Source organism: Panthera pardus, unplaced genomic scaffold (genome assembly GCF_024362965.1).
Source record: "Panthera pardus isolate Hobbes unplaced genomic scaffold, ASM2436296v1 HiC_scaffold_24, whole genome shotgun sequence".
Taxonomy (NCBI): domain Eukaryota; kingdom Metazoa; phylum Chordata; class Mammalia; order Carnivora; family Felidae; genus Panthera; species Panthera pardus.
The window spans coordinates 67,138,613-67,166,134 of record NW_026526810.1 but is presented as its reverse complement, the minus strand read 5'-3'; the positions used below and the strand labels follow the sequence as shown (position 1 = coordinate 67,166,134).

The 27,522-nt window shown below is 50.5% G+C and overlaps 3 protein-coding genes and 1 long non-coding RNA gene across 8 annotated transcripts; 3 read left to right on the top strand and 1 right to left on the bottom strand.

Moving 5' to 3' along the window:
* The first annotated feature begins 837 nt into the window (after positions 1-837).
* Positions 838-3,966, top strand: SDR39U1 (short chain dehydrogenase/reductase family 39U member 1). Of its 2 annotated transcripts, XM_019429276.2 has the most exons (6): positions 838-937; positions 1,253-1,359; positions 1,454-1,536; positions 1,933-2,054; positions 2,838-2,981; positions 3,222-3,966. In XM_019429276.2, the coding sequence occupies exons 1-6, from the start codon at positions 922-924 to the stop codon at positions 3,632-3,634; spliced, it is 885 nt and encodes a 294-aa protein (XP_019284821.1). In that variant the 5' UTR covers positions 838-921; the 3' UTR covers positions 3,635-3,966. The 2 variants fall into 2 exon arrangements, with proteins under 2 accessions (XP_019284821.1, XP_019284822.1); XM_019429277.2 differs by lacking the exons at positions 838-937; positions 1,253-1,359; positions 1,933-2,054.
* Positions 3,967-5,183: 1,217 nt separating this feature from the next.
* KHNYN (KH and NYN domain containing) lies at positions 5,184-13,769 on the bottom strand. 4 transcript variants are annotated; one of them, XM_019429274.2, is made up of 8 exons: positions 13,705-13,769; positions 12,710-12,930; positions 10,734-11,845; positions 10,476-10,606; positions 10,294-10,390; positions 7,374-7,481; positions 7,063-7,164; positions 5,184-6,510 (listed from the first exon to the last, which is right to left on the bottom strand). In XM_019429274.2, exons 2-8 carry the CDS (start codon positions 12,908-12,910, stop codon positions 6,258-6,260), a joined length of 2,004 nt encoding a protein of 667 aa, XP_019284819.1. In that variant the 5' UTR covers positions 12,911-12,930; positions 13,705-13,769; the 3' UTR covers positions 5,184-6,257. The 4 variants fall into 4 exon arrangements, with proteins under 4 accessions (XP_019284819.1, XP_019284818.1, XP_019284816.1 ...); XM_019429273.2 differs by having other exon boundaries at positions 13,568-13,750; XM_019429271.2 differs by lacking the exon at positions 13,705-13,769 and adding an exon at positions 13,041-13,377.
* A 137-nt stretch (positions 13,770-13,906) lies between these two features.
* CBLN3 (cerebellin 3 precursor) lies at positions 13,907-17,523 on the top strand. Its single transcript, XM_019429278.2, has 3 exons — positions 13,907-14,989; positions 15,297-15,416; positions 15,770-17,523. The coding sequence occupies exons 1-3, from the start codon at positions 14,690-14,692 to the stop codon at positions 15,965-15,967; spliced, it is 618 nt and encodes a 205-aa protein (XP_019284823.1). The 5' UTR covers positions 13,907-14,689; the 3' UTR covers positions 15,968-17,523.
* A 1,168-nt stretch (positions 17,524-18,691) lies between these two features.
* Positions 18,692-24,939, top strand: LOC128772997 (uncharacterized). The gene is made up of 2 exons (XR_008417163.1): positions 18,692-21,249; positions 21,472-24,939. It is a non-coding gene; the product is annotated as an uncharacterized LOC128772997 (long non-coding RNA).
* The last annotated feature ends 2,583 nt before the right edge of the window (positions 24,940-27,522 follow it).

The following is a 27,522-nucleotide window of genomic DNA, read 5'->3' as shown; positions in this document are numbered from 1 at the left end:
GGAGAAAGTGCAGACCGAAGAGAGGAAGGTCCTAGGTCCCAGCTTTGAGGAAATACCAACATTTTAAGACCTTCGAAGCAGAGCAAGCAACAGAAACTGAAAAGTTTGGAGGAACACCCAGAAGAGAGCTGTGGCTTTCACGAAGGCCGAGAGATGACGATTTCCAAAGGGAGGGAGAAGTCGGCAAGTGTCCAGTGAAACTGAGGTCAAGAAAATAACTGGAAACTAGGCATTTGTTTTGGTGACACATTGGAAATTAGTGCTCTTGACGACAGAGTCCATAAACAATAAAGGCAAAAGACGGGAGTGAATTGGGGAGTAAAAATGGACACCACTCCTTGGAGAAGTTTGGCTATGCAGGTGAAGACAGAGGGCATTAGCATCCGAAGAAATAGGCTGGAGAAGGATTAACAGGAGAGTAACCTAAAAAATTTCAAATGAAGATAGGAAGGAAGCAGAACAGGGAGAAGAAAGGATGAAGAGGCCAGGCCGAAAAAAATCCATAGTACGGATAGAGAAATTCTCTTGCGTTACTACCAATCCGCCAGGCTGAAAGGACATTCAAATCTCTACGGGCTTTCGGTCATGAGTGGGTGGGTGGGTAACTGTGTGCTCCCCACTCTAAAACCTCCCGTCCTCTGCCTTCGTACCTTCTTTCCCCGCCCACTGGGTCTAAGTCTACCACCTCCCACCCCAGCCGGTCCCAGCCACTCCTCGCGCTGAAATATACAGCCTTCTCTATGAACTCTTCCGGGTCGCCAAGCAGGACCACGCCCAGTCTCAATCCTGCCCGCCCCCCTATTGGAGCGCGCTTCTCGAGAGACGCATGCGCACAAACGTCGCTCCCAGGATTGGGCGGTCGTTTCCAAGATTGGGAGCGTCCCCCTAAATCTTGCGCGGGCGCGTTAGGTTCTGGTCGCTATGCGGGTGTTTGTGGGTGAGGGAGGGCAGAAAGGGAGAATCGGGGGCGGGCTTATGGAAAGGTTGAAATAAAAGACTGGGAGGTGGGAGGCCGTTTTTGAGGGAGGGCAATGAATCGTGCACTGGTAGTCGTGCACCAGCCTTGGCTTCCTATCCCAGGAAGTCGAATCTCCCCCAGTCCCTGTGACCTGTGTCACTTTTGCATCACGGGAGGGGGGAGAAGAAGTCTGGAGTCAGATGGGATGGCACCAGAGGAGGGGGCCACATGCGGAGACGGAAGGTGACCCCCCGAGAGGATAATTTCTGTAATTAGCTCGTAATTTCTGGTCAGGTGGCGGGACGGGCTTCATTGGGACAGCCCTAACCCAGCTGTTGAAAGCCAGGGGCCACGAAGTGACGTTGGTCTCCCGAAAGCCCGGGCCCGGTCGGATCACCTGGGTATGTCCATCCTCTGGAAGCTATGGGAGAAGGTCTGGTTTGGCGGCGCAGGGGAAGCCACCACCCGTACCCGCCTCATTGTTTTCTTCAACAGGATGAGCTTGCTACGTCGGGGCTGCCGCGCTGTGATGCGGCTGTCAACCTGGCAGGAGAGAACATCCTCAACCCTCTCCGAAGGTCAGCTAGGGCCCCGAAGCTGATGTCCTTCAGAGCAGAGGGAGGACGGGTGTGACCCTGATGAGGAGAACCTGTGAGCTGTGGCGAATAGAAGTGTCAGATTGAGAACTAAACTCATATCCCAAACTACTCATCCCGCCCCACTCCTTCCTCCACCCCCACCTGCCCTTCTGCCTGCCTCAGCCATTGACTTTAGTCTTCACTCATAACTCAAGATACCCAAGATATATGCCTTTTTTTTTCCTACAGGAGAGATGGGCCATTCCTCTAAACCACAGTGCAGGGGTTTGCTAGAAGTGGGTATGGATGAGCCCCAGGGAAAGAGGAAGGGATATGCGTGTATGTATTTAGTGACTTATTTCCCTTTTTTTTTTTTTTTTTTTTTCCCTCCTGCAGATGGAATGAAACCTTCCAGAAGGAGGTTCTCAGCAGCCGCTTGGAGACCACCCAGATATTGGCTAAAGCCATCACCAAAGCCCCACAACCCCCCAAGGCCTGGGTCTTAGTCACTGGTGTAGGTATGTCCCAAATCACCAGCCCCTTATATTAGCCAGAAGAAGAGCGGTTGCACAGCAAGGGGTTAGCTCAGGCCCTTCTAGCTATACACACCCGAGTACTGATCTTTTCCCAGCACAACAACTTCCTAGGCCCTCAGTCCATGCATATTTCTCCTGACCTTTGCGTACTTTCTCTGAGAAACCGGGATTCTCAGAGGAAGAGGGGATAGTGGCACTGCTCTCAGTGCCAGAAAAAGCCTCATCTACTCCCAAGTCCCTTGCTTCTCACACCACGGTTCTTTGGGAACAGAATTTGATTCTTGTATTTCACCATTGGGACCAAAGAACTGCAAACGGTTATAGAACATATATCTGCCACTAGTCTAAGTGTTTTACACATATTACAGCATTTAACCTTCACAAGCACCCTATGAGAGATAGGTATTATTGTTATTCCTGTTGTAAAGATGCAAACATTCTGCAGAGAGAGGTTATATAATTTGCCTGAACTCCTAGGGTTAATAAATGGTGGGGCTAAGAATAAATCTCAGGCAGCCTGGCACCGAGTCTTTGCTCTTAAGCACTACACTCTAGCAGTCACTCAGCTTAGCTACAACTAAAGATAAGTTACTCTAGGGCAGGAACAGGTCAACTCGTGGAGTAGTTCAAAGGAAAACTAGGGCTCTGTCTTCCCATGGGAAGATCCCAAAGACCTAGGAGGGCAAGACCAAGGGGAAACATCAGGTGCAAAGGGCCAGGCAGGACCAAGGACGTTGGGGCAAACCAGTGCTATTCCACCGGCAGCTTACTACCAGCCCAGCCCGACTGCAGAGTACGATGAGGACAGCCCAGGAGGGGATTTTGACTTTTTCTCCAACCTGGTAACCAAATGGGAAACTGCAGCCAGGCTTCCTGGAGAGTCTACACGCCAGGTGGTGGTGCGTTCTGGTGAGAACCAGGGGCCTGGGTATCAGACAGGTTTGGAATGTCTTCCTGGGCTCGGGGAGTGGCAGATTTGTGGCCAAGCTGTGGATGGGAGGACAGGAAGTCCCAGAGAGAGCCACACCTCTGAGCTACTACAGAGCTAAGCTGGCCTGGGAAAAGGGAGGAAGAGGAAACCAGGAGGAACTATGGAACTGCTGGAGGCTGAGGAGCCTCCTCCCCGACCATATCTCTTGCCTGCCCTAGGGGTCGTGCTGGGTCGTGGGGGCGGTGCCATCGGTCAGATGCTGCTGCCCTTCCGCCTGGGCCTGGGGGGCCCCATCGGCTCGGGCCACCAGTTCTTCCCCTGGATTCACATCAGAGACCTGGCAGGAATCCTGATCCATGCCCTTGAAGCAAGCCACGTGCAGGGGGTCCTGAATGGAGTGGCTCCAGCCCCCACTACTACAAATGCTGAGTTTGCCAAGGCTTTGGGCGCTGCCCTAGGCCGCCCAGCCTTCATCCCTCTCCCCAGCATGGTGGTGCAAGCTGTCTTTGGGCAAGAGCGTGCCATCATGCTGCTGGAGGGCCAGAAGGTGGTCCCACGGCGGACACTGGCCACAGGCTACCAGTATTCCTTCCCAGAGCTAGGGGCCGCCTTGAAGGAAGTCGTAGCCTAAGCAGGGAGGCCTCTGGCAGGGCTGGAGTCCTGTCCCTCAACAGAGGCTTCCTGGTTGGAGACTCAGGTACTCCTCTGGGACCTGAAATCATCTAGTCCTTAGAGATTCCTCTCCCTGCCCTCCTCATGGTTCCTTTGCTCCACCTGATTTAACTGAGAGACTGTCCACTGTCTCAAGGTTGCAGTCTCATCAAGTTGGATCCTTAAACTCTTCAACTCCTTGGAAAAGAATTCCCAGATTGGTTTCCCTGTGTGTCCCATTACTGTCCCAGTTACCCTTTATGTTGTGTAGAGAATTCTCTGTGATTGAGGCAATAAAGATAAATTATCTCACAGGCTTCGTTCACCTCTTTGGCCTAGATTCTTCTGGAATTTATTTCTAAGGAAATGCCAGATGATTCTTTTCCCTATGTTGGGGTTTTGAAAGTTATACTGGGCATCTCTCTTCTTGGTCCCTCCCTTGCCAAGAGCCAGTAACAAATTTGGGGCATGAGGTTATTATAAAGGTAGAGACCAGAAAACGAGTGCAGTGATCATCCATTTCCAGTGGGTTCTGTGGTCACCCTGTGTACTTGTTCACACAGTGCCATTAGGGTGCCAGCAGAGGAAGAGACAAGGCTTCAGTCTAGAACAGCCTTCAGTCTGTCACTGAAGAGCAGTGAATTAATAAAGCAATCCTGCTGGCCCTAGTTCATGAAGCTGCAGTAGGACAAAGCCAACATCCCCACCTGTAAGAAGCTTGGGACTTGCCTCTCATCTGATTGGGCCAACTTCAAGCAACCAGAGTCCCTAGCACGAAAGGACAGTTGGGTCCCTCTGGCCTACTGTCCTGATTGTGTGCCACGCCTTGACCAGAAGTAGTTCCCCCTAGCCCCCAGTTTGGGGCCAGATTACCCAATCTCCTTTCTTCCCAGAGGACTAGGAGTTGTCTGTGAGTCAGTCACCCCACAACTAGCCTCTTTGCCACACACCTGCCCCTAGGTCAGGTCTATACAGGCTAGTGCTATAAAGCCCTAATGGGAGAAGAGCTGAAGACACTCTCCATCATCCAGCTCCCCAACACTAATTGCTGGAATGAAGAACAGAGATGGCAGTACTTAACTCGCTGTATGCCACTCAGGCAGATGTCCACAGCCGTAAAAGAACCATGTCCAGGGACTCGCTGCAGAGCCCGGACAGCACAGAATCCAGGGGCACTTGTCCTACTTCTTTATCTGGTCTTGGACTCTTCAGGAAGTTGACGGGCTCTGTATTGTTCCTGAGAGAATGACCCACCCAAAGGTAGATGTAACAGAAAAGCATATTTGGGGGCTGCAACCAATACTGTCCACAGATGAAATGTGCAACCTTGGAGTAGTCAATTTTCTGGCACAGGAGGACTTGAAGCAGATAAAGGACAGGATGTAGGAATCAGGATGACAGTGGTCGATCTGGTGGCCAGTCAGGTGCCTTCTGACTTGGACCCTTTGGTTTTCATTTTCCAGATAATTGGTTCATCTCAATACCACCTCTATAAACCCTTCCATCCCCATACACATGCACACAGAGCAGAAGGGGGCCTCACTTTATGCAGTAAATTTGTTCTGTAGAGAAAATGCTGGGGTCAGATCACATTAACATTGTCATTGCAGACAGAGCATGGCTTCATCAGTTTGGCGAACGCTCAACACTTCAGCAAGTGCATCTCAACGGGGACTTTCTGACACATTCGTGAATCTGTAAACAAACACTTGAATGCAACAGGAGAGCTGCCATTTATAGGAACCCTGAGAGTATTTTGGTAATGCAAACAGCCACCCCTAATTAACTGTTCTATAAATGTGGATTTGGGGGAGTTGCCCAAAAGGGACGCAGCCATGATAGGGCACATTATACTGAGGACGCAGTGTTAAAATCTAGGGCACGGGCCCTGGGGACTGAGGATCCTCAGCTCTCTGAAAGTGAGGTTTTGGTTAGGAAGCCTGTGCAGCCACAGACAGACACACCTGAGACTTGATGCAAGTACCTTTCCTCCAAGGAGCTTTCCCCCACATTCTCATTTCTCTTCCCAGCTGGCATTTTTGCTCCTGATTTATACACAGAAGTAAAGGCCAAGCAGCTCAATCAAGGTCACAGACAGGCATAGCTGAGACCGGAAGCCAAGTCTCTCTCTGCCTTCACCAGCTCCCTGCTGCCCCACTGTGACCCAGACCCCATAACACTAGCCTCCCCAGGGCCCAGCATCCCCCTTCCCAGCCAGGCCTAGGAAGCAACCTGTCCTCTGACCTGCCAAAGCCAGGGCAAGGAAAGGCTTCGCTTTCTTGCCACCTGCTCTTCGTTCCCCACCCCCGTCTCCATCCCCAACTCAATTTGAAGGAGGAGCTAGCAGTCCCAATCTCCAGGACCTACTCTTCCCAGCAGCCCCCACTCCCTACAGAAACCCTGTGCTATGGCAAGGTTGAGAAGTTAAGGCTGAGCAGAACCTCCTGAGAGCTATTTGAGGTCCTGACTCCAGATGAGATCAAGTCGCACCAACTCAGAGTGAGTCTAGGTCAGGATCTGAGCAGCACAAGGACCCTCACAGAAAATGCTGAGTTGGGTGAGGCTGGAACTGACGGTATAGCAGCCACTCGGACAGGTGAGACTCAAAAGTTGAGGCTCAGTAGGGCCTCCGAGAGCTGGTTGATGTCCCGGCAGTATGGCTCCCGCTGCAGGATGAAGTCCACCTTGTGATCCTGGCCCCAAAACACCTCCAGCAGCTGGCGCCGGAGCCGCTCTGTCTCCCGAGTCTTCCGAATGCCACCACCGCCTTTTTCCTCCTCTTCTCTCCCCTGCTGCTGATGACCGTGTTCTGTGAAGGCCATGGAAGGATGCTGAGCCTTAGAAGACCCCTGAGCCCTGGGAAGAAACAGAACAAGAAAAGCTGATGAGCATCACGGAGGGAAGTTAGAGCCCAGGGGGCATCCCAGTTAACTGCCTGGCCTATTCCTGGCTTGGAGGGAGGGGGGAGGTGGGGAATGGTCCTGAAGTTCCCCAATATGACCACTGAGTGGCAGTATCAACCCACTTCTGAAGGGGAGGACATTTCCTTTGGAGCCAGGAAGGTGAACCCTGCCACTGGTATGATCTAGTTTAAGTCTAATATATTGACTACTTACTTCATGGTTCGGCACAGATGTGCTAAATACAACTGGCTATAAGTAAAAGCAACCATGTTCCAAATAATCCACCAAACATGGATCAGGGGAAGCTTCCCTCCCAGCCTGGAGGGTCTATGTCAGGATTCCCTGAAAAGCAGTTAAATACGGCCAAGCCCACCGCAACCGGAACCACTGAAGAATTAAGCTGGCCCAGATTGAGGTCACACTTCCCCCCAAGTCTCCAGGTCCACAAAGCCCTTCAGACAGAGGGCCAGGGCTGGGGGCTGTCTAGGAGAAATTGGGGCGTTACCTGACTGGCTTCTTCAGGAACTCATCCAGTGTGGGGCCGTTTCGCCCCAATGGATCATCAGGAACCATGAAGAGGTTTCCCACAAAGGTGAAGGGCAGTAGGCTGGATGGGGACAGAGAATGTATGGTCACAGAGGGACCCTTAAGAACCTCCCAGACAGCTGAGACCAGCAACACCAGAAAATTACTGGCCACCGTATCCTTCAAGGCAGTATCAAGCCCCTTCCCAGAGTCTTCACCCGATGGCAGAACAGAACTGGTTTAGAGAAAGGTCCGAGTATGCGCCCTGTTCTCAGGGGAGGGTTCCCTCACCGCTCCCTGATGATCGCCATCCACTTCTCAGACTCCTCCGCCAGGTCCCGGAACTGGTCATTGGAGACAATGACCCCGTCGGTCTCTTCAGCCAGCTTCACCATGAACCTGTCTCAAAAACCACGGCAGCCGTTCTGGGATACTCCAAGGCCCCAACCCCAGAGTATCATCAACTTCCATGACCCACTTCTGGGCATGGAGATCTGACCCCCCCCCCCCCCACCTCACCTTGACCCAGTCACTAAGTGACTGCCAGATTCAGGTGCCATAGTTAAGAGAGAAAAAAGACAAATCCGCATGGTCTCCCAAGAGCATCCCCTCTATCCACCACAACCCTCCACCCAACACTTTGTGCCTCATTCATGAGAGACCGTGAGATCTGGCTCCAGCTCTATCTCCTTCCATCCTCCCCCATCAGTCACAAATCCATCATGCTCTTCCTCTGAAGAGCCTTCCACTCTGCCCCCTTCCTTTCCAGTCCTACCATTACCCTTAGCTATTTGAACATTGCACCTGAGATACTGCATAGCCTCCTGATAAGGGGTGCCCTGACCCCAGCCATTTACCACCCTCAAGTCTCTCCTGCCCTCCCCTAAAAGAACACGCATTTCCCCCAAACAAAACTCTTCCCTCCTTGCCATTTATCTACCGAATAAAGTCCACAGGGCTGGCAGCTACGGCCTTCTAGAACCCAGCTCAATCTACCTGTACAGCCGTATCTCTTCTGGTATTCTCTAATGTACTCTCAACTCTGACAAAATCAATGATCAGATAACACCCTGTTCTCCAAACATGCCCTGTGCTGTCTGACTGCCACCATGCTTCTCAGACGATTCCCTCCATCTGGAGGTGCTTCCCAAACCTCACTGGATGAACAGGATCATCAGGGAACTTTTAAAAAAGAGATGCCTGGGCCTCACTTTAGTAATTCTGATTCCACAAGATGAGATAGGACTCTTGAGGCAATGGGTGGGGGTCTTTTATAACAGGTTTAGAAGCCAAAAAGCTGGGGCCCAGCCCACATCCTCAATCAACAAAAAAACTTGCTAATCTCTCCCTTCCCATAAAATCCCCACCAGAAGGGGGCTCCCTTTCCTCCGAGATGCCATAGTGTTTGGTTTATGGTTTGTTTGGGCTCTGAAATCAATAATCAGGCCTTCCCTAATTCCCAGCACCCCTACCTCCTTCTACAGGCCATGTGCCTACTGCTAGGTGCTAAGTGGGCAGGCAGTATTTGAAAGACAGTGTGGTGAACAGGGAACGAGTGATAAGCGTTAGGTGTAACATGACTGGTTCTGAGTTTCTGTCTGGGAAACGCATGAAGGAGACGACATATAAATGTACACGGTATCATATGATAATAGAAAAGGTATTTGCAGGTTAAGGGTATTTTACTGTCATGTTACTTCTGTTGCTCAGCAGTATTCATTCAGTAGGCCTATGCTATGCACCACTCTGCTACTCACTGTAACTAGACAAAATTCCAAATTCATATTGTGCTGTCTGCCTACCGGGACCTACATAACAGACACGTGCCTTTAACATTCATTACAACTGACTCGCTCGTCAGTTTCAATTCTGTGTCAGTGCTGGTGTGGAAAGGTTCCATGTCTTGGATAATCTGTGAAATCTAGACATAAAACAGAAGAGCACTGGGAGAAAGTGAACTGCCTTTTTGTAGAATACCATTTGTTCGTTAGGGAGAAAAAAGTATTTGAAAAGACAAAATATATAATCACTGTGGCTTGGAAACTCATTTTTTTTCTTTAAGACTGAAAATCCTAGGGAATAAAGAACTTGTAATTGCAAACAACGAATTGGCTTTTAAAATCTGCCCATTTCCCCCTCTATGTGTGTACCCTGGGGAGGGAATGTGCCCTGGATTTTTTATTTGAACAATTTGACAGCTTTAACTGCTCACTTTGCCTTTGCCATGTAGTATAGCCTTTGTTTGTTAAGAGTTAACCACCACTCTTGGGGTGCCTGGGTGGTTCAGTCGGTTAAGCATCTGACTTCAGCTTAGGTCGTGATCTCACAGCTCATGAGTTCAAGCCCCACATCGGGCTCTGCACCGACAGCTCGGAGCCTGGCGCCTGCTTTGGATTCTGTGTCTCCCTCCCTCTGCACCTCCCCCACTCACACTCAGTCTCTGTCTCTCAAAAACAAAACATAAAAATTTTTTAAAAAGGTGACCACTCTTACTCTATGCATTCCTGTGTGACAGACAAGAGACCTACTGCCATAGTTGAGGGGGTCCATGACAAGTCAAGGACTATCACTGTACACTTGCCTGGCACCTTGAGTGAGGCAAGCACATACCTTAGCTTCTTTTGATATTCACAAGGAGGGTGAACAGATAGAAGAGGACCCTGGGACAAAGAGGTTAACCCGTTAAGAGACTGGTCTGTAGTCAGAGTCAAGGAGTAGGTACAACTTGGGGCTCAAATTCAGATCTTCAACTTCTAAGTCCAGTGATGTTCCTATTGTAACACGTTTTGTATCATCTTAGTATGGCCGCGCTGTGTTTCTTCCTTTGCCTTTGTTATTTTGAACAGCTACACCGGTACTTCCAGGGGGTTTTCTCTACATGTTTGGAAATTTGGGCTGTAAGAAGTTATTTATGTCACCAGCTTTCCCAGCTTCCCATTAAACTAGTATGTTCTAGACAGTAAGGCACTATATAAATACAAGGCATCATTTAGTCTGATGAATCAAAAATGAATGAATGGGCAAACACAGTTGTCTACCTTCTGTCTCCTCTGGCCTGGATTCATCCAGGTACGCGGAGGAGTAACTGGCCATTTTCCCGCTGCCCAGACTTAAGAGACCGCACAAAGGGTCAGGGGCTTCCATCCCCGCCTCGGCTGCCCCCACTGTGCTTCTTGAATCTCAATACTGGGGCCAGGAGAGAAGCAAGTACCTATCATCGTAGGAGGAGATCCTCTTGCCATCCATGACTCGGGAGGGAGTGAGAGAGAGCAGGCTGAGGGAGTATAGCTTTTGCAGGAAGTGGCCCTCTAGAGAAACAGAGGAGCACAATGGGGTTATCCTCAAGTTGAAACGGGGCCTCTCCCGGGTTACAAAACATTGTGCCCAACTCACCTCTGACCTTGGCATCCTTACTGAAGCGCCACTGAGGCACAAAGACAGTTATGTCACGGTGGCCCCGGTCCCAGAAGTACTGCACAGCAATGGCAATGCCCCGGCTGGAGAAGTAGTGTTGGAGGCCATGCCTGCAGTGGGAAGGGGTCAGCACTCTAGGGCTCCAGAGACGGGGCCTCTCAGCATGTGTCCCCAAGGTCCATAAAACTGTTCATATCATCCCCCTCCCTGGGATCCTCAGTCCCACCAGGTACTCACACCATGGCCACATTGCTGCCATCAATGACAATGTGACGGAGGTCTGGCTGGCCAGGCACATTGGCAAGGCACAGGGTGAAAGGGTCCTGCAGGGCCTCCTGGAAACGCTGCGTGCCAGTCACCAAGTTGCCCCCGCGGGTACCTCGTTTCCACGGAGACCCACGGCCTCGAGCCACGACCTGCTGCTTGTCTCCCCTGTCTCCTCGGTCTCCGCAGTGCCACGGGGGTTCGGGTGCAGGTGGAGGGCTAGGCACCCTTGGAGGTGAGGCCTTCCCATTGTGTAACCGCTGGAGGAGGGAGGCTCCCCGGGGCTGAGCTGCCCTCGGATAGGGACCCTGGGCACCAGGAGGCTCACTCTGGACACAGAACCGTTCTCTGTCCTGAGGCACCCCCTCCTTCCCCAGGCCCTTTCCTGTCAGGGGCCCTACCTGCCCTGCCTCTCCTCCTCCTGGCTGTGATCTGAAGGCCCCTTCTTTCTCCCAGGCCTCTTGCCCAGGCAGCTCCTTCCACCCCAAATCCATCTCCCTGGGACCACCCTGCTTCCCTCCCTCCTTCTCCATAACATGTCTCTCTCCCCGTGACTCTTGCCACCTTGTAGGTCCAGTGTGCAGGGACTCCCTGCCTTCACTCGAGAGAGCTCTGACTCCCTGGTACTGAGCACCCAGTGGGCCCGGGCTCCCCCCCACCCAGGGGGGTATTGCATGGGGCCCCTGCCCTCTGGATGCCTCCTGCACCAGACTCAACAGTTCCTCCTGGACAGCCAGGGGCAGCTGTAGCAGGGCCTCTCTGTGGGCATCCCCATAGGGCTGCAGCAGGGCGGAGAAGTCTCTCAGCACTCCGGCACACTGAGAGACTCTGGGGGATCGCCCTGGCTGAAAGTCCCAGCTCAGCCGCTCCACCAGCTCCTCCACTCTGCTCTGAGCCATGACGAAGGCCTCAGTCAGGCCACTGACCATTAGCGAGCCGGGCAGCCCAGGCACCAGGTGGGCTGATGTGCTCCAGACCAGACAATCAAGGAAGAAGCCCTGGGCTCCCAGGAAGATGCAGTGCAGTTTGGGTGGGTAGTGGATTTCATTCTGCAACTCTGGGCTGCAGAGACCCTTCAGGAACTCCTGGGGGAGGAACGGGGATAGGGGATAGGAAAAAAAGGAGACTTCTGGAATTCTACATGGCCCAGTAGCCTCTTCAGGCCCATTGCACACCACCACCACCCCATCCCTGAGTTCCAGGACGCCTGGGCAGAGCAATGGAGCCCCACAGAGCCTGACAAAGGTGAGGGTTAAAAAGGGATCAAGAATCTCACTTCTTTTCCCTTTTCAGCTGATAGGGCTACGGCTAATATTTCCACTTAGAACCTGACTCAATTTAATATATTATTATAATAAACTGATCACAAGGCCATCTCTCTAAATATGTATTCATGCTAAATATGTATGCGTGCGTATGCGTGTTGTAGATTTCCATCACAAGGACTGTCATTTGCTAACTTTTGCTGGACTCATGCTTTATCTCATTCACAATAAGTCCAATGAAGTGGATACTGCTATTATTCACATTTCATAGATAAGGAAAGGGAGACTCGGTCATGAGGCCACCCCATGAGGTAAGTGGAGCTGTACTAGAACCTCTGACGGCAGGAAGCAATGGAGCCTGGCTTCCCATCCCCCAGTGAATTCCTTGGTGGGGCCTGCTTGCCCAACCGGATTATCTCTAGTCTTCAAAAACAGCACAACTGATTTGAGTGGAATCACCTGTCTCTAAGTCCTGGCAGAACCTGGCTCAACATAGCTCAAATGAAACCAAAACTCCAGATAAATACAGATTTGCAAAGTCCCTCAAAAGATGACAGTCACTGAGGTTGCCAGTAAGACAACCAAGGAGTGAGTGGAGCTCCTCCCCAGCGGCCCCTCCTCTGCTCTGCCTCCCTGTAGGGGAGGGAGACATTGTTCCCCAAAGGGTCAGAGAGGGGTGTTCACCTTGGCTCTGCTGGCGTTCTCCTTGGGGCCCTCCAGCTGCAGCCAGATGTGAGGGTTTTCAGGACAGTCCTTTGGGAGGACACTCATCCCCACGCTGAAGATGCGCTCCACGTAGGGTTGCTGCTCCCGCACCTTGTCCTCAGCCTCCGCAGACACGGCAAAGCGGTCAGGGGACGGGGAGCCAGCCCCCCAGGTGGGCATGGCTGCTTGGCCACCCAGCCCTGGAAGGAGGGAAGGCAGCTCAGAGCCTCCTTGTCCCCTTAACCCAAATCTTGGGTCTCCCACCCTACACCAGCTATCAACAGGTCGCGATACCAATCTAGTAAACAACCTGGGTCCATCCTGGGGGTAGGAAGAGAATGTCAGATTATCCGGAACCAGGTCTTCTCTCCGGAGAGGAAGTCATGGGCAAACAAGGCTGCCTACTGGGGATGGGCATCTGGCCTTTGGAAAAGGCTGACCACAGCCCTAAGCAGGAAGAGTGGGGGCTCCAGCTCGGTCTGGAGGCCAGAAGTGGATAGATGACAAAAGAGTCCCTCTCCTCAGGATCTCTGCAGTCTCCGCGTCCAAGACGGCCTCTTAAAGATGAATCCGCACCAGGGCTTGAACTGGGATGTCCTCTGGAGTCCCTGGTCTGCCATTTCCAAGGTTCTAGCCCCTCCCACCTCTCCCCCTCCCTCCGCCGTCCGCCGCTCTTCTAGGTAGCGCCAAGGCCCCACCCGGGGCCCAGGGGTCGAGCCGGGTCCCGCCCACAGCCGCCAGCTGCCACCGCCCCCGGCGCCCTTCCCCCGGCCGCGCTCAGCACAGGGGCCTCCGGCTCGGCTCCCGCCGCCGGGGCACGGGGCAGAGCGCGCCTACCCGCCTTGGCCGCCTGTTTCGGCCTCAGTACAGTGGGCGCCTCTCGGTGCCTGCAGGCCCCAGCTTCACCCGCGCCCCAGGCCCAGCGGAGAAGGGCTGGGAGCCCAAAACTGGGCGGGCCTTCCCGAAGTCCTCACCCAACGGGGACCTGTCTTCGCCACATCTCGAACAGTTTTTTGAGTCACTTCCTGGCCCGGGGCGGAGTCAGCCAGGCCCCACCCGGCGCAGGGCGGGCTCCGGGCCCTAGCGCGCGCCTGCCGCCGGGACCCTCCCTGACCCGCCCCCGGCCCGCCTCCCGGCCCCGCCCACCCGCCCGGGGTTCGCTTGGGCTCAGCTTCCAAGCCTGCCTTATGGGTTCACCTCTCCCGGTAAATCTGGGTTCTCGCTCGTTCTGCGCAGTTGTTTCTCGGGAGAGAGGAACCACTCATTGAGAGCTGGAGGTGAAGAGGATCCCTTCGGATGAAGATGTGGAAGATCAAGGAGAGAAAGAGACTGGCCCACGGTCACAAGATACTGACACGGTTGGCCCAAGCACTTTCCACCACGATCGTAGGGGAAAGACAAGGTCACCCGCTTTCTTCTAATGGCGGAAAGGGGCCACTGAGAGGGCTGTTGACTAGTGAGGGATTTTAAGAGGAGAGGAATGAGGAAAAGGAGGGGCTGTACGAGCTGTCTGGCGCATAGATGCACGCTCACCGGCATACACCTACAGGCTCTCACACATTCTCACAGGCACATGTACACTTTTACACACCAAGTTCTCTATGGTCCCAGATCCAGCCTTCAGTGCTCTCCAGAGGGGCTGCCCTGGGTTCTGGCTGTAGCCCTTCTGTCTCTCTGCTTCATCCCTCCTCTCCCTCCTAGCGCCCAACTGCTGTCACTTCGTGCCCTGCCAAGGAGGAGGGAACTGCAGTGACAGCAGGAGAGAGAGGCAGGACAGAGTCGTGGGGGTACAGAGAGGTATGGAGAGGGAGATGCTGAGACCAGGTTAACAGTGAGACCCAGAGAGGGGGCTGAGGAGCAGGGTGAGGGGTGGTGAGAGCCCTGGGGGAAGCAGGAACTGAAAGGAGCGGCAAGAGGGGACAAGACAGGAAGACTTGTGGGTCACAGAACAACTCAGCCATGCCAGGAGCAAAGCGACACTGGCGACCAAGACTCCCACCCAGCCCCAGGCTGCCCTTGGCCCTGATACTTCTGACCCTAGGGAATGGGTGGGCCCAAGAAGGGGCAGAGCCTGTCCTCCTGGAGGGGGAATGCCTGGTGGTCTGTGAGCCTGGCCGAGCTGCTGCAGGGGGGCCTGGGGGAGCAGCCCTGGGAGAGGCCCCCCCAGGAAGAGTGGCATTTGCTGCAGTCCGAAGCCACCACCACGAGCCAGCAGGGGAGATCAGCAATGGCACCAGTGGGGCCATCTACTTTGACCAGGTAATCCCCCTACCCTTGTCCAGTGGACGTGTAATGACCTGAAATCAACTACTCAAACCCACTTGGCTCTTAAGGAAAATCCCCCTACTGTGACTAGGTGCTCCTCCGCTCCTCTGCCCTGCTGCCTGTCTCCCTTCCCTACACCCCTACCCACACTCCTCCTTGCCCGTTCTCATCATTTCTTGTGAATCTGTGCATTCCTCCTGTTCTTATCTACCTGCCACCCCTTCTTTTCCTTACTCACTGCCCTGTCCCATAAGCCAGTAGTTTCCCTCAACCCCCACTCAGCAGAGTCTGCTTCCCACAGGTCCTGGTGAATGAGGGTGGTGGCTTTGACCGGGCCTCGGGCTCTTTTGTGGCCCCTGTTCGTGGTGTCTATAGCTTCCGGTTCCATGTGGTGAAGGTGTACAACCGCCAGACTGTCCAGGTGACCTGTGTACTGGGGCCCTGTCCTGGCTCAGGAGGGGAGGGAAGGGAGAGGAAATAAGTAGAGTCCTGCTAACTCCTAGGCAGTCCCTCCCTTGACGGTGTCCTTGGCTGGGGGGTGGGGGTGGTGCGGCTGGCAGGAGGAAGAGAGGAAAGGACCTGTCTAGCAGAGAGTGTGGAGGAGGTACTGAGTCCAACCCTGGCCATCCCTCAGCCCCCCAATGAGCGTGTGCTGAGCCCCAAGTTCCCAGGATTGCAGAGTATCCCTTGGGAGCTGGAGAAAAGAAGAAGCCCTCGGGCAAGTGGGGGATCTTGGGATAAAGGGAGAAGTGCTAACTGGGCTCATCTCACCAGGTGAGCCTGATGCTGAACACGTGGCCCGTCATCTCAGCCTTTGCCAACGACCCTGATGTGACCCGAGAGGCAGCCACCAGCTCTGTGTTACTGCCCCTGGACCCTGGGGACCGGGTGTCCCTGCGCCTGCGTCGGGGGAACCTACTAGGGGGCTGGAAATACTCAAGCTTCTCTGGCTTCCTCATTTTCCCACTCTAAGGGTTCAGGCCTTTCAAGGACTGGAATCTAACCCCTGCCTTCTGCCCTCTGCCCTCTGCCCTCTCCTGCCCCAGAAGCAGCATCTTTGGAGTAGGAGAGAGGCTCCCTCTGGCTGCCTGTATTCCACCTTCTTGCATGGAACCCTGTGCCTAACACCCAAGGTGAAGAGTAGAGCTGTGGTGTCTGGGGACCTGGCCCCCCTCACCTACCCTCCCACCCCCATCCTCCCACTGCATCTCTTTGTGCCTGCAAGGTATGGCAGGTGGCAAGGCCTGTGCTACTTTGCAGACTCTGCTCTTCCTGTTCCTCCACCCCCAGCCTTCTGCTCAGTGCTATTTGGGGACAGGTGGCACAGGTGAGCCTGACGGGCCCCCCCACAGGGACCCAGATGGACCAGCCTCAGTGTACCCTGCAGGCTCCTTCCTATGAGGTGTGCCAGCATCACGGATCTTGGCCAGCACAGTCAGAAGCCAAGCCAGCACAGTGTGGGCTAGGGCAGGAGGCTTAGCCACCAGCAGAAGTGTGGGGAGGACCACAGGACAGCCCAGAGCCTGTGGCTGGTGGGGCAGGAAGGCCATGTGCCCAGACTGAACATGGTACACACTTTTCATGTACACTGGGGCAGCCAGCAGACAGTGAATCTGGGCATCCATCTTTGCAAGGTCCCTGATGGACTCTGGCCCTCACCTCCCCACCTAAGACGTGGGGTGTGTGTGTGTTTGCTGCAGCCAAGAGTGGGTGTACTGAGCTTCCTTGGACAGCTGGAGGTAGGGGTAGACAGTCACACGTGGGCAAGTATTGATCTCCAAGCATGACACATGTCAATGACGCGGCCACCTCCTAGAACCTTTGTGATCTGAACTTCAACGACTCCACATTCTGACCGCCACCGCCACCCTCCCAGCTCTCTCAGCTACCTTCACTGTACCTGTCCCAAACTAGTCCTAGCCTCTCTTCTTTCTCCTGATTTGTGCTGTTTTGTCCTCCTTCTTAAACTTCCTATTGTCTTAGATGCTATGATTCATCCCCTCAGCCACTCTCCTGCCAGTGTTATAAAATCTCTATGTCTTACCGCACGCTGTCCCATTCTCCCAGCATGGATAAACCTATCAGTAAAGCAACTAGAGAATGACGGTCAATGAGAAACCACAGGAGCCCTGAAGAGACAAGATGCCATTTACAATTTGGATCAGGGGTTACAGGATACAAGCAGGTATGTTTAGAGAAGAGAAATGTAAAATTGTATATTTGAGTCAAATTAAAAAGGAAATTAGTAATGCTTAAATTACATAGGAAACACCAACGCGGATTTGTGGTTTTCAAAAGAAGTAACTTTTTCAAAATTTGTCACTAAAGTAGCCTAGAAACAATATTAGAACAAATCTGATATGCATTCTGAGCACCTGGACCTTTGCCTCAAATATGATTCACCTTTAAAAGAACTTGGGGCGGGGCGCCTGGCTTGCTCAGTTGGTAGAACGTGTGACCCTTGATCTAGGGGTTGCAGTTTAGAGCCCCACATTGGGTGTAGAGATTACTTAAAAATAAAAGTCATAGGGGTGCCTGGGTGGCTCAGTCGGTTAAGCGCCGACTTCGGCTCAGGTCACGATCTCGCGGTCCATGAGTTCGAGCCCCACGCCGGGCTCTGTGCTGACAGCTCAGAGACTGGAGCCTGTTTCAGATTCTGTGTCTCCCTCTCTCTCTGCCCCTCCCCGTTCATGCTCTGTCTCTTTCTGTCTCAAAAATAAATGAACATTAAAAAAAAATAAATTAAAAAATAATAATAAATAAATTAATTAATTAATTAATTAATTAATTAAAATAAAAAGAACAGAACTCCATCTCTTAAATAACTCTATGCCTGGAACATGTTGTTAATGACAAAAAGCAAGGATACGTTTTAAACTGTATCGGGTAGAGCCGAAAAGGCAAAGGAATCCATTTTCAAATTCTCCCACCCCTTGACATGCTGTGACAATTTGATCATCTAAAGGAAAATAATACAGTTAATTGGAACAAGGTGAATTTTTAAAATCCATGACTCTGTAATTATATTTAAAAGGGAAAAAGTCACTATAAAATGTGCAAAAAGATAGTTAATTTATCAAGAGAAGAAGAACAAATATAATCATATATATTTAGCTAATTCTGATAAGTAGAAGAGTGTAAATATAGTGAGTATTTTATCTCTTCGTAAGGTATACTTATTTTTCTTTATCTGTATAAGTAGGGAAGGGTGGACACATAGAGCTGTGAGTGATTCCAGAAAAAGTTGGAACTGTATCAAGAATGGAGGAGACTGATTGGCACCATCTGGTCATATATTACAACCAGGAAGAAAGGGAGCCCAACAGTGCGTTGCAAGATGATGAATTAGTCAAACGTCCAAAAGATAACTGCTCACAGCTCAAATTTGATCCTTCATTTCTTGGGAAAGGGAGCCTCTATATCACCAAACTAATTACAATGAGATTGCAGTAACAGCAAACCCAAAATAATAATGGGTTAACCAACAAAGAAGATTATTTCTGTCTCACATAGAAGAATTCACAGATAAAGAGTAGGGCTGGATCACAGTCTTATGATGATTGCAGCCAAGTTTCCCTTCTTGCTGTTCTACCATCTTTAGCTGCCATATCATGGCCCAAGATGGCTCCTTGCACTCCAGCCATTACATTAGCCTTACAGCCCCCCAGGAAGCAGGAAGGAAGAAAGAGCACGCCACCTTCCTTTACAGAAGCCTTCTGAAAGTTGCCCCCAACATGCTGATTACATCTCATTGGCTAGAATTTAGTCACACCTAGCCACACCAGGCCAAGGAGAGAGGCTAGGAAATCGAGTCTTTATTCCGGACAGCCATGCTGAGCTAAACATCATGAGTTTTATAATGTGGAAAAAGAGGAGACTGGATATTGAGGAAAAACAACTAGATGTTTTTGAACGTGCAAATGGGCTACATAAATTCGTAAATAATGGCAGGGAAGTTATTGTGTTGGTTTTCTATTGCTATATAACAACTTCAGCAGCTTGACACAACACCTATTTATTATCTCACAGTTTTCTGTAGGTCAGAGTCCAGCAGAGCATGACTGGATTCTCTACTTGGGGTTTCATAAGGGTGAAAGCAAGGGCTGCCTTCCCTGCTGAAGGGGAAGAATCCACTTTCAAGAGCATTTAGAATTCAGTTCCTTATGGCTGTAGGACTGAGATCCCTGGCACCCACCATCTTTAGGCCAGCAATGTCAGGCCAAGTCCTTCTCACACTTTGAATCTCTCTGACCTATCCTTCTGAGAGTCAGAAGTCTCTGACTTCAGTGGAGAAATTTCTCTGATTTTAAGTGCTCATGTGATTCGATTGGGCCTGCCCAGATAATCCAGTCTAATCTTCCTCTTTTGACCTTAATTACATGAGACATCTGGGTGGCTCAGTCAGTTAAGCATCCGACTCTTGATTTCAGTTCAGGTCAAGATCGCATGGTCATGATCTCATGGTCCTGGGTTGGAGCCCTGTGCATCAAGCCCTGTGCCTCAGGCTCTGCGCTGAGCGCAGATTCTCTCTCTCTCTCTTTCTCTGCCCCTTCCCCACTCACTTGCTCACTCTCTCTCTAAAATTAAAAAAAATTTTTTTAATTTAGAAAAAGATTCTCTCTCTGCCCCTCTCCCTCATTTGCTCGCTCTCTCTCTCTCTCTCAAAGTATAAATAAATAAATAACCTTAATTACATATGAAAATGTCCCTTTTGCTATGAAACATAATTCAGAGGCTCCAGGGATCAGGGCATGGACATTTTTGGAATATCTGCAGGGAACATGGACATTTTTGAAATATCCTAGTCATTAAGTTTTAAGATGGCATCATCTAGGGGCGCCTGGGTGGCTCAGTCAGTTAAGTGTCTGACTTCGGCCCGGGTCATGATCTCACGGTTTGTGGGTTCAAGCCCCACATCAGGCTCTGTGCTGACAGCTCAGAGACTGGAACCTGCATCAGCTTCTGTGACTCCCTCTCTCTCTGCCCCTCCCCTGCTCATGCTCTGTCTCTCTCTGTCTCTCAAAAATAAATAAATGTTGAAAAAAAAAAAAAAAAGATGGCATCATCTAAAGGAAAGGCATCCTGGGGCATCTGGGTGGTTCGATTGATTAAGCAGCCAACTTTTGGTTTCGGCTCAGGTCATGACTTGGAGATTTGTGAGTTCAAGCCCAGTGTTGGGCTCTGCACTGACATCACAGAGCCTGCTTGGGATTCTCTGTCTCCTGCCTCCCTCTCTCTCTGCCCCTCCTCTGCGCTCTCTCTCTCTCTCTCTCTCTCAAAGATAAATAAACATCTAAAGAATGTATTGGGGCGCCTGAGTGGCTCAGTCGGTTAAGCGCACAACTTCAGCTCAGGTCATAATCTCGTGGTTTGTGAGTCCGAGCCTATGTCAGGCTCTGTGCTGACAGCTCAGAGCCTGCAGCCTGCTTCACATTCTGTGTCTCCCTCTCCCTCTGCTCCTTCCCCACTCGCACTCTGTCTCTCTCTCAAAATAAGTAAATGTTAAAAAAAGATTTTTTTAATGTATTATAAATAAAATAATTTAATTTAATTTAAAAATAAAATAAAGGCATCCAGTTACAACACACAAATCACATGGAAAAAGCATGGGTTTAAGAAATTCCCATGGTATACAAGGTAAACACTGGCTCAGATTTTAGTCATTTTATTTAATTTAAAAAAAAATTTTTTAATGTTTATTTTTGAGAGAAAGAGAGACACAGAGTGAGAGTGGGGGAGGGTCAGAGAGAGAGAGAGGGAGACACAGAACCCGAAGTAGGCTCCAGGCTCTGAGCTGTCAGCACAGAGCCCCATGCAGGGCTCAAACTCATGAACCATGAGATCATGACTTGAGCCAAAGTTGGACGGACGCTCAACCGACTGAGCCACCCAGGCGCCCCAAATTTTAGTCATTTCAGAAGATTTTCCAGTTCCCAGGTCCCAGCCAATCATTCATTGATTAATCATATAAAACTTCATCTGCCCTGAGATAATGTTCTTTGGGATTATCTAAATTCAGAAATTGGTCTGAACTGAGATAGTGTCCATCTCTTGGGTCTACAAACCCATTTTTATAATATGTGTATACACATAGTATAGGTGTAATAAATTTCATGGTCCTTGTAAGATGTGTGTGGTTTACCAAAATCATGCTTTTAGAGAAATTAATATATTACTGGTGATCCTATCAAAATATGTAGGAGGTTTTAAGTTTACAGGAAATGTTTAAATAATTTGATTTGTAAAATAGGTAGGTTTTGGGGCGTCTGGGTGGCTCAGTCGGTTAAGCGGCCGACTTTGGCTCAGGTCATGATCTCGCGGTCCGTGAGTTGGAGCCCCGCGTCGGGCTCTGTGCTGACAGCTCAGAGCCTGGAGCCTATTTCGGATTCTGTGTCTCCCTCTCTCTGACCCTCCCCGTTCATGCTCTGTCTCTCTCTGTCTCAAAAATAAATAAACGTTAAAAAAAAAATAGGTAGGTTTTGATTTATTGGGTATACAAACCGTGTTTAAATGTTTAAACAATTTTGCTTAAGTAGGTTTATGAGGTAAATAGAATAAACGGTAAATAAACACCAATGGTGGTTAGTGTTCCTCTCCAGGTACAAAAAGCTCCTCAGACTTTAAGAATCCTAAGACTAGAATGCAGCTGTCCTGGGGCGCCTGGGTGACTCAGTCGGCTGAGCAAACGACTCCGGCTCAGGTCATGATCTCGCGGTCGTGAGTTCGAGCCCCACATCAGGCTCTGTGCTGACAGCTCAGAGCCTGGAGCCTGCTTCGGATTCTGTGTCTCCCTCTCTGTCTGCCCCTCCCCGCTCATGCTCTGTCTCTCTCAGTGTCAAAAAGAAACATTAAAAAGAAAAAAAAAAAAAAAAAAGAATGCAGCTGTCCTGCCTCCCTGTGCCCACACCCTGGCAGCCAATCTCAGCAGAGAAAGTCCCACCACTGAAGGATGCACTGTGGATCTAAACCCATTGGTGTCCAGGGGCACCTGGGCGGCTCAGTCAGTTAAGTATCCAACTTCAACTCAGGTCATGATCTCACAACTCGTGGGTTTGAGCCCCTCGTCGGGTTCTGTGCTGACAGCTCAGAGCTTGGACCCTGCTTTGGATTCTGCGTCTCCCTCTCTCTCTGCCCCTCCGTAGCTCACACTCTGTCTCTCTCTCTCTCAGAAATAAATAAACATTAAAAAAAAATTTTTTTAAACCCATGGTGTCCAGTCACCCCTGTCCCCAATCCTCTGTGCAAATCTTTTGTGGTTTCCTCTGCCAGCTTTTTTCTTCATCCTCCCCAGCATCCAACAGAAGCTTTCTGTTCTTTCCTTAAACCTTTTACACCGCCAGGTCTGCCCCTGTCATCAGCAGCAAACGGGCTCACCCTCAACCTGACTGAAGAAGCAGAAACACCAGGTAGGAACCCTTCCCACCACCACATCCGGAAACTCACCATTCTCATCTCTGCTCCCTCTTGTCTGGTTCAGTAGAAGACGTGTCCCTCTTCTTGTCAAGGCAGCTACCTGCATCCACCAGTCACGGATCTCACTTCCTCCAAACATCCCCTTTCCTTAGTCTCACTTCTCTCTTAAGGTTCAACCTCTCCCTCTCTACTCCTTCCCTTTAGTAGTTAAATAGACTCAAGACTCTTGACTCTGAAAAAGAAAATGATAGGTGTGGAAATAGTTGTAGATACAGAGCTTTATATGTCCCCGGCTCTATGTTCATGTCATCTCTCCTCCTCTTTAGAGTCAAATATTTATGCTCGCCAGTTTCTCACCTCCTGAGTCAACTGTGGCCTCCACTGCTCCACCTAAACTGCTCTCAGCCTGGTCACTCCCAACTTTGGTGTCACTAAAGTCAACGCACATTTCCAGTCCTTCTGTTACTCAAGTCCTCACTAACATATGACCCTGTTGGCCACACCTTCCTACCAGAACTCTCTGTGCCAATTTCCCTGACTGTGCACCTTCTGGGCTTGCCCTCCACTCTCTGCCCAGGCTTCAGTTTCTTTTTCAGGCTCCTCTACCCCTCTGCTCAAGTCTTAAATGTTTTTCCTCAAGGTTCTGCCCTAGGATTCCTTCTGGCCTGATACATTCTCAAAAGCTTGAATTTCCATCCATGTGCTGACAGCTTCCACACTTGTTATCTCTATCCCTGATGCATACATTGGACACCCCACCTTATAGTCAACTATGGTCTTTTCTCCCTACATCTGTTCTCTCTCTGTGTGTCTCTGTTCTCCATAAATGAAACCTCCCTGTTTCCCCAACCCAACACTAGCCGTTGTCCTCAGTTCTTCCCTCTCCCTTATACCCCGTAGCCAATCACAACCAGGAGCCCTGTCTATTGTGTTCCACCCCCCTGACTCAAACTACCAGTCTCCTAGATAGAGTTCTCCAGAAGCTTTCTAACTGACCCCTTGGCCTCCAGTTTTGCCTCCCTCAGTCCATTCTCCACACTGGGGCTGCCATACTGATCTATGTAAGTGAACTTCCTTGCATAGCCCTTTAGGGGATCGGTGAGTCTCAGAATGAGACATTACCTAGTGTGGTTTTGAGATCCTTGGCAATCCAGCCGCTACAAGCTCCTGCTTCATGTTGACCATCTATAAGAATGTGGAAGCTTACAAAGTAGCACCAGGTACTAGATGAGGGAAAGTGACACAATCCTGTGTTGGGGGACCCGGAGCTGGTGTATTAAGTCAAGAATATGCAGTTTATGGGGCATCTGGGTGGCTCAGTCGGTTAAGCATCCGATTTAGGTTCAGGTCATGACCTCACACTTCATGAGTTCAAGCCCCATGTTGGGCTTTGTGCTAACAGCTCAGAGCCTGGAGCTTGCTTTGGATTCTGTGTCTCCCTCTTTCTCTGCCCCTTTCCTGCTCATACTCTATCCTTCTGTCTCTCAAAAATAAATAAACATTAAAAAAAAAAAAAAAAGAATATGCGGCTCATGACCTGCTGAGGAGGTCATAATGAGGAGGCACAAGCCACTCACACAGGGCACTGTAGGCAGGTAGCCCGCTCTCCACCGAGCTCTCACCTCAGGAAAGTGAAAACCCCAGGGCCGTTTTCATTAAAGGTGCAGTTTCGGTACATGCACACAAAAGAAGTAGCGACACAAGATTTATTACAGATCCCAGAAACGGGGGTGGGGGTGCACACAATGAACCAAGGGAAGGGCAGGCATTTGTCCCCGGTCACGAGTGAATGAACAGGATGTAGAGAGCAGGGTAACGAGCACCTACTATTCATAAGGTGGTTGGCACAGAGGTCACTAAAATTTTGTGTGCTCAGCTCTCAAGTGGTTATTTTAAAAGGTGCCCCCAGGAAAAGCAAAGTGGGAATTTGGGGTGAGTATCCTAAGCTCTGGTCCTTGAAAGCCATCCAGCCTCTGGGCATGAGCGGGGGTTGTCATACTGTGAAATACCCAGGCAGCAACTCAAAATCATTGTTTTCTCATCACACCTCAGAGAAAAGAAGGCCTGGCTTTCAAGTCAAAATTTATCAAGGCCAAGGGAATCGTTCTTGGACCCGCCTAAGGTAAATCGGGACGGGTTTTAGTTTGTACAGCAGTCTGATCCCGACCAACCTGAAATGGAGAAATCTTAACCGACACAGTGTAACACGTTAAGGAAAGACCAGCCATAGATTGAAGGGGGGCAAGGCAGAGTAATCCTAGCAACAAGTGAATATGCTCACAGGAGAAGCAGTGAGCATAGTGGTTAAGACGGTGGCACAGGAGCCTCTCACTTAGTGGCTGCACATGACCTTCCATGACTGAACCTCTCTGTCCCCCATCTTCTTCCTCTATAAAATGGAGAAAACAATTGTATCTACCCCACAGGGTTGGAAAACACTTAGAACAGTGCCTGGCACAAAGCAAGTACTCAATATGTGTAAGTTACTGTTACTGTTTGGATTAGTAAATAAATTAAAAAAGGTGCATGTCCCAAGGATTCTCTGGCAATCTTTAAAAAGCATGTAGGGGGTGGTGGGGCATCTGGGTGGCGCTGTTGGTTAAACATCTGACTCTTGAGCTCAGCTGGGGTCATGATCTCAGTGTGTGACTTCGACCCCCGCATCAGGGGCTGCACTGGTGCACATCTCTCCTTCTCTCTGCCCCTCCCCTGCTTGTACTACTCTCTCTCTCTCTCTCTCTCTCTCTCTCTCTCTCTCTCCCCCTCTCTCGTTCCCTGTCTCTCTGTCTCTCAAAATAAATAAATTAACTGAAAAATAATTTTAAAGCATGTAGGGGGGCACCTGGGTGGCTCAGTCAGTAAAGCGTTTGACTCTTAGTTTTGGCTCAGGTCATGATCTCACAGTTTCATGAATTCGAGCCCTGCAACAGACTCTGTGCTAGCAGCCTGCTTGGGACTCTCTTTCTCTCTGCCTCTCGCCCACTTATGCTGTCTCTGTCTCTGTCAGAATAAATAAATAAGCTTATAAAAATTAAAAACTAAAAGGCATGTAGGATTTTTATTTGGTTTTATAGTGGCCATTTACCTGTTACGATGCTTCTTTCATTCAAATATGTTCACTTTTACCTGTGAACGCCAAGAACTTAGTAAATGGTTGCTGGGAAAGCGTGGTGTCACAAAGCTTAGGGGTCTTAATCTCACCAGCTAGTTTATGTTAAGTTTTAACGTGAGAACAGGATACAGTGTGGAACATGCTTTGTCTTTATGACTTGTGTTATGTCACAGAACTATCTGCATACTGGCTGCTTTGTAATTTCTCTGGGGAAAGCCCACCTTCCAGTGCCCCATATGAGAAGGGAAAATCGTGATGGGCATAAACGAGAGAAGCAGTGACTGGTAGGCTGTGATGCCCGTAATGGTCAACTCTAGACAAACTTTTACTATGCCCTCCCCTAAAGGTAGGAGGAATCTCAAATCCTGCTCAGAATTGTTGAACAGCGAAGAAGCAAAATCTCACCATCCCAGCGCTCAGAAGCCAATGTGGGTAAAATCTGATTATTGCTTAAAGTCATCCTGAGTAAAAACTAAAGAGGTTTTGCTGAGCCAGCTTTCTGCTCGGCTTTCCACTTAGGAGTTCTGAGCCTTTCCCTTGCTGCCTTGTACTAAGGGCATGTGCATTACTCCTGGTGAAGGGGGTCAGGGAAGACCATGACCTGTCTGAATAGCATGTGAGCTGAGATCCCAGGTGCCTGAGCCCCAAGCTCATATACTATGCGCTCGCTCTCTCTCTCTCTCTCTCTCTCTCCTCTTACTCCCCTGCACTGCATTTGCTTGTTGAATTGTCTCCTTCACCTAACTGAGGATTCCAAGGGGCAGAGACCCTATGACTCACATGACCTGCTACCCAGCCCACACCTAGACAGGGCCCGGCACATAGTAGGTGCTCCATGAATAATGAATGACAGCGTACACACACACACTGGGGAGTTCTCAGGAAAGAAGTTTCCCTCCTGCTGCTCCATACCCCTGCCAGTGCTGAACAGAAGTTTGGGCAGGTGAGGAAGGCACCAAGAAGCCGAGGCCCAGAGTCGGGAAGCTTGGCCAACATTAGGAAGGTCTCTGAACCTGAGGATCAAAAATGGCAAGAGTTCCAAGGGCAGAAGAAGAGAAATGTTAGCTAGTACATGATTGTCTCAGGCAGCTCGGGCTACTATAACAAAATGCCATAGACCGGGGCGGGGCTTAAACAACAGTCACCTATTTCTCATAATTCTGGAGCTGGACATTCAAGATCAAGGTGCTGACAGATCCAGTGTCTTGTGAGACCCCACTTCCTGGCTTGCAGATGGCCATCTTTTCATTGTACCCCACATGGTGGAGACAGAGCAAGGAGTGGCCCCTTTCCCTTAAAAGGACATTCATCCCACCATGGAGGCTCCACCCTGATGACCTCATCTAAACCTGATTATCTCCCAAGGGCCTTCCTAATTCCGCCTAATAGCATCCTCCTGGGGTTTAAGATTTCAGCATATGAATTTGGTGGGGACAGAAACATACAGTCCACGGCAGAGATGAAAGCTCACACCATACTCAGCACCACAGTAGCCCCTTTGCACAGATTATTTCATGTAATCCTTGTGCCATCCCGTAACTTGGGAGTCATCACCCTGCATCTCACAGATGGGGAAACCGAGGCCTCGAGAAACAAGCCACACAGGTAGCAGATATAGAGTCGATATCCAAACCTAATTCTGTCATGTTTCCAATACAACTAAGCTGGGTCAGCGCTGATGCCATTCTCTCACGCCAGGCTTCATTCACCCAGTTCTTCCATGACAGGGACTGGAAAGAGCAGCTGCGTGGGAGCCCATAGCCTGGGCTCCCCTCCCAGCCCTGCCACAAACCAGCCGTGGGGCCTTATGTATCTCACTACCTGGGTGCCAGTCTCCTCATCTATAAAATGAGACCATGCGTCAGGTGAGCTTGAAAGGGTACTACCCAGGCCTTCAAATCTTCAACTCAGCCTGGGAAACATGCAGCAGCAGCACCCCACAACTGCCCCCCACCCTCCCCACCCATAAGTGAGCCTGCAGCTAAAGAGAACTAGACCTTGG